The sequence below is a fragment of the Mercenaria mercenaria genome, chromosome 5, assembly GCF_021730395.1.
Source record: "Mercenaria mercenaria strain notata chromosome 5, MADL_Memer_1, whole genome shotgun sequence".
In the NCBI taxonomy this organism is placed as follows: domain Eukaryota; kingdom Metazoa; phylum Mollusca; class Bivalvia; order Venerida; family Veneridae; genus Mercenaria; species Mercenaria mercenaria.
Window position 1 is genome coordinate 43,250,986 of NC_069365.1, and position 6,372 is coordinate 43,257,357.

The 6,372-nt window shown below is 33.9% G+C and overlaps 1 protein-coding gene across 1 annotated transcript; it reads right to left on the bottom strand.

Annotated features, from left to right (window-relative positions):
- Nucleotides 1-1,137: 1,137 nt before the first annotated feature.
- Nucleotides 1,138-5,794, bottom strand: LOC123558942 (putative nuclease HARBI1). The gene is made up of 4 exons (XM_053544570.1): nt 5,269-5,794; nt 2,521-2,622; nt 1,945-2,051; nt 1,138-1,335 (listed from the first exon to the last, which is right to left on the bottom strand). The coding sequence occupies exons 1-4, from the start codon at nt 5,792-5,794 to the stop codon at nt 1,138-1,140; spliced, it is 933 nt and encodes a 310-aa protein (XP_053400545.1).
- Nucleotides 5,795-6,372: the final 578 nt, after the last annotated feature.

Below are 6,372 nucleotides of genomic sequence, written 5' to 3' on the forward strand. Positions count from 1 at the left end.
ATAGCGGCGCGTTGAAAAAGAAACCAACAAAAAGAGGCAAATATTTGACGGACGTCGTAAATGATGTACTAAAGCGTCCTTGGTAACGTGTTAAAATCGAAGTAATAGTTCCTATTTTGTAATTTACTCTTGAAAAAATTCAGTGTTTGTCATTCAGATGTGTATTATTATTTCACTTGGGCTTCGCCATCGTGATATTATTTCTTCGCATCTGAACTCCAAACAATGATTTTATTCAACCACAAATCACTGGATGAGATACATTATTTCTTAAATTATTATTTGGCTGTGGAAGACCAATATCATAAAACCATACTTACATATATTTCAACCCGATTTCTTCTCTTGTTTAAAAAATATACCACCGAGTTTTGCAAATAACAACGCTATAAAAAGTTGAGTTCTCATACATAAAGCATATAATTTGATTTTTTCTTTTACAGCTGTCACCACACAGAAGCAATCATCGAGCACAAGTTATCAGCAAAAGAAAAGCAATAATCACTAAAGGTTAACACCTTATTGTAAAATAACTTGTATAATTTAATAACACTGTGCTTGTTTTCTATATTTTGTTCATTCCTCGTTGCTTCAAAAGTTCTAAAAGGAATGCATTATTCTTGATAAGCTGTAACATAATGATGTATGTATTTTTAAAACATTGATATTCTGTAATAGTGTAATGTTACTTTCTATAAATTAAATATATTACACTTACTATACTTTTGCCGAAAGCAGCAAGAAAAACAACACTAATACAACAATAGTTTACATACACACCATGGTAGCTAACTGATGATTTTCTTATGTTGTAGAACACTGCAGGTTCTCCAAACGGTGTACTTTGAAAAACAGATTGGTCTGGCCGAGGCACAGATGGAATGCTACAACAAGATTTCAAAGCTGGCCGATGTTTTAAACGAGAAATTCAAATAACTTCTGAAATTATCATCTCAGTAATTCTTGATAGTTGATACAGGTACATTATATGTCATTCCAGACTTCTGAATATATATAAAAGCTGAAATACGAAAATAAATTATGAAACCAAAATAAATTGGTGTTCAAAGTGTCAAGTCTTCACTTTCCATAAAACGTCAATGTATGGTGTGATTTAATCATCGGTTTCTTCTGTTATTACTGATTCTGAAAATAAGCATGAGCCACATGGTCTCGAACTCCTCGCCCATCCATTCGGCCATTAAAGATGTCGGCGGGTGGCTGATCCAGGTCACCGGCTTCTTCCACCTCTGGTTCACCCCACTGCAGCCTCAGATTATGGAGGACAGCACACGCCACGATTACACGTGTCACCCTCTGAGGCTTCATGCGTATCTACAATGATAAAATATGACCGTGTAAATATGAACTGCGTATTACCAATTTATGCAGAATATACTGCTAGTATCTAACTTGACCTACTGACCTACTTTCTTTTCTTTTTGAAGCTACATCAATCAAATTTTGATCATGTTTTTTTACAGTTTTGCATTTAAATTTCAACTTCGACCTTGGCTGACCTACTTGACCTACTCACCTTCTTTACTTGCTTTTTGAAATTACAACATTGAAATTTGGATTTTGAATTCAGTTTTGCATGCAGATTTGAACTTTGACCTTGAGTGACCTTGACCTTTTGGCATTCTTTCCTGATTTTGAAAGTACAGCATTGAAATTGGAACCATATCATACTGATTTCAATGCATATTTCAACATTGACATTTTACATGTTTTTCAAGCTGCAGCGCTCAGCGAAGTTTGAACCATATGCATAACTATGAATGGAGATTTGAATTTTTCAGCTAGACATGTCAATACATCATAGCGATTGAACTTCTTCCATATAACAATGCTATTTTTTTCTAGTGATTGCAGACTTTTTTTGGAAAGACATAAAAACTGTAGTTTACACTCATTGTCCTTATATATCGGAAACTAACTTACTTCCCCATGTAAATCATGGAATGTCCTCTTCCATATACCAAATGTCCTTTCAACCAAATTCCGTGTGGAGATGTGCGCCCGGTTGTACCTCTCCTCTGTTTCATTCCCTAAAAAGTTATTTATTAATTGCATCAATTATAAAGTTGATATTTAATTTGTCGCGAGTATCAATCATTACAGTTGATTAAAGTGCAATACCATTAAAACAAAAATACTTGTACAGTGAAACCTCCCAATATTGTAACATAATTGTTCAATACACAGAATAAGCCAAATACATACCAGGCTGCAAGGAAGGCGTAAGCAGAAATGGCCGACAGGGGTAGCCACTATCCCCCAACAAATATCCACGCTATGGATCTGAAATATTAATGTGATAAAGTAAAATACCAGTAATGTAACAGTATTGAAAAGTAAAACTGTGGTAGATTTGATTTTAGCATTAAACGGAATATTCATATTCCTTTTTATATTAACTGCATATTAAATTTAAATGCAACATATTGACTGTACTGTTAATTATTTCAATTAACCTTTAAGAGTGACAGCTTAGATACCACAATCAATGGAACATACCTTGGTGATGAGCTTCAAGGTACCGGCCTACATTAGAAACTCGTAAGATGTGGCTTTCATGGCAGCTTCCAGGCCAACAGGCATTGATGCTTGTGAACAACTCTGTGTATATAATATGTATGTGTGACTTCCACTTAAACAAATAACAATTGGCATAATAAGCAGTATCAATTTTGCAAATTGTATTAAGCAAACGGTGTTTCGCATACACTGTAGTTTTAAACACATGTTATAGCCTGAATTAATACATACAACATATCAAAATATATAAATGACATATCAGCAAAGGGGTCTAGCCGCAAGCTCTAACAACTTAAGACCAATTCTCTGTAATATTTATTAAATGACATAAATGACACAAATATCCCAGCCATTTAAATCCAGCATATTTTTTTTTGTGAATATTTTAAAAATTGATATTTTTAACAATCAAATTAAATAAATTTGATGATCTACATAACAGTTTAGTTAATATTTTGCTAGATATAAATTTAGATGTATATAATTCTTTCAAACTATCAAGACAATGACCAGACTTTTCAAGGATAGCTATAGATAATGTAGATTTAAGACTTGGCTTAGTTTATTTAGAAAAAAAACCCCTGATCATGCACATTCCAGTGCCAGTAAATACTCAGTAAATACAAACTGAAGTTGCAGACATATCTCCCAATTCTTTCTGAAATTAATCAAAATACACAAATAAATCTACTTTACTTTTTAAAATAAATACATGCAGGTAAAATAGAATGTTATATACATTGTATATCTTAGAATGAATGCAGTTTTACAGATGACAGTATTATTGTTACATGAATGAGGTCTTAAATTAGTCAGAAATTAGTCAGAAAGTCAGCTGGGAACTCAGATATTCTCTTTAATCATTGACCAGTTAGTATATATGGGCTAAATTAAATACCAAAACCAATATAGGTAACTTTACCAATGTATGAATTTTCATTAAAATCTACATTGCAGACATTTTTGAAAAATGAATTTCCTCAGAAAATATGATTTTATGATACAGTCTTAAGAGTGAAAAATAATTGTAATATTATAACAGTCTCTCAAAATCAAGTATACTAATTCAACCATTATTTGCTATATTTTCTCAGTATCTTTTAAAGATTGAAAAAACCCAAACACAATAAGTTTATCTTTGGTAGAAAATAACCAATTAGATCTGTATGTGATTGTGAGTAATAAGACTTCATGTATAATTATGCTGTAAACTGGTAACCAAATCGAATGAGAACTGCAAAACATGTTCTTTTTTATAAATATTCAAAGACTGTCATGTGTCTATTCCTTTTAAATATGTTCAAATGCATCTTTTTCAAAATACATTAAATTTTATCAAATTTAAATATAACAATTTTAATGTTATAATATGCAAGAGTAATCAAGCAATAATAGAATTTTTTTAATTTAATTCAAGGTCAAGAATTTAGTTATTTTTTCCATTAAAGGGTCTTTGGTTAAACAATTATGAACATTTTTAAGAAATGACTTTCTCAACTTTTTCCATAAATCTGAAAAAGAAACATTCATGCAAAAAAAATAATTCTGTTTTCAGGGTGTCCAGTGTGAGTACTTCTATTCACTGTCAAAGACACCAGTCACTCTTTTGGTCTGTGGCAATCAAAAATAAAGGCAGATCTTCACTGTTCAGATTTCCATAACTTATTATAAAAACACTGATTGATGATTCCCCACTTTCAGCCTCTCTATTTGGAAAACAACAACAAAAAACACTATTTCTAAACATTTTGCCTTCACGTTGACATACTGCATCTCTACCTTAGAGATAAAATGTCATCTTGTCAACACTTTAACTACCTGGATCAGGCAGTTAAGTCACAGACTGCACTTAAGTCATTTTAGCAGTCCATGTTATTTTCATTTGATACACATCCAAGCTTCACATGCCTATTTAGCATAAAATCTCTGACTGTCATTTTGTTAATTTACTAAAAATTTACAAAATCCAAGTATGCATCCTCGTTTCCATGGTAACCGGGACATATATTGAACAGGAGTTTCTGAATTTTGCATCCTCTTCAGGAAAAATCGGTATAAAGGAAATCTGTGAATACGGGTTTCCAACTTTTTTTGTTCTAACAGAGAATTGGTCTTGGCTCTGCCCTGCATATACTGTAAAAAGAAATATTTTTTTCGTTGGATTTGACGTCGCACCGACACATGATAGGTCATATGGCGACTTTCCAGCTTTAATGGTGGAGGAAGACCCCAGGTGCCCCTCCGTGCAATATTTCATCACGAGCGGGCACCTGGGTAGAACCACCGACCTTCCGTAAGCCAGCTGGATGGCTTCCTCACATGAAGAATTACGCACCGGCCTTTCATACAGTTACTTTAGCAAGGTACTTGTATGATGTCAACAATAAAGTGATGTCATCAATACACGTGTGTGTACACATATTATGTTTACCAATTTCAAGGTTAATAAACAATGTAAAGGCGAGACATTGTATTAACTATCTCTTGAGAATCTGTAAATTTAAGTATACATATGGAATTAGGCATAACGTGTCTTTAAAGTGACAGTAGGTCTGTAAAATGAAATGCTGCATGAAATGCCTACGAAGCTTCTGTAGATGTACTGCTGAATATGGTTTATCAAGTAAGATGTTTGCTTCTTTATTTCACATATCAATGTAAATGTAGAGCTACTGGAGTGCACAAGGGTGCAATACCATACTTAAATTACAAACAAAGAAAACATACCTTTGTGGTTGCAGGTCCCCTGGACATTAATACTGTGTTGATGTTTTCTGTTAACAAATGGATAACCGGGCGAAATTATTTTAACATGGGTCCCGTCAATACAACCAATTACAGATGGGAACCCTCGAATGGCGTAAAATCCACTCATGATTCGTCTTCGGTCGAGGTCCATCACAGGGGACTTGATAAATTGGTCTTTCAGTCCAAATAATACGTCGGTAACGTCCCTCACGACCAGGGAGACGGCAGAAATGTCTACGTCAAAGGTGTCGCCGATAACCTGCATGAAATTACCTGTAGCAAGAAATCTCAATGTTATCAAAATCTGTTGCTGTGGTGTCAGGGCTTGGTTACGTCGCGTCCGTCGCTCCAAAGTCGGCCCAAGAAGTTCAACAAGTCTGTCTATGTTGTCAGCTGAAAACCTGTACCTTTGGCGTAATTCTTCATCCGTCAACTCCGTGAATTGTCTGTCAATACGTCGAAACTGTCGAGGTCGTCTATGTCTTACAAAATGAATGGCGGCCATGTTTGAGTGGTTACTTTGTGGTTACTAAGCTCACGTAGGTGGGTTAAAACTAACCATGGTTATATCGCGGTTACCACGAATGACGTTGTTTATACAATCGCTTACCACGATGTTACCATGTTGGTTACTGGCACTTAGTGGTTACCGCGCGGTTAAATGTTTTATACAATTGGCTGCAGATGATATGTGATTCTATTAACTATCAAATACTATACGACTATATTTACTATTAGAAAAAACGTGATTATGTTTTCTATCATATCATGTGTGATTATTTTCTACGTGAACAAATACTATACAAAGTTCTGGGTTTTACATCAATAAAACTTGAAAAAGAACGTGTCAATGAAGTTCAAACTACTCTACGAACTTTGTATGTACAAGCATACGGTGATCAACGATGATTTCAAAACGCACTTTAGTATCAGACCTTATTAAAATTTTAATGATGAATTAGCTATCTTAAGTTATACATGTTTGAGTTGGATGTCTGTTCAAACTGTGTTCAGACTGTGCTTATAGGGTGAATTTTCCTCAATCCTGAAATATTTTTATTGGTATTCTTGTATATGATTTAT

Coding starts and splice junctions, on each gene's coding strand:
- LOC123558942 (XM_053544570.1), bottom strand. CDS start 5,794: ATGGCCGCCATTCATTTTGTAAGACATAGACGACCTCGACAGTTTCGA. Junction 2,623..5,268: donor GGGGACCTGCAACCACAAAG/GTATGTTTTCTT, acceptor TTATATACACAG/AGTTGTTCACAAGCATCAAT. Junction 2,052..2,520: donor CCTTGAAGCTCATCACCAAG/GTATGTTCCATT, acceptor ATAACTTTTTAG/GGAATGAAACAGAGGAGAGG.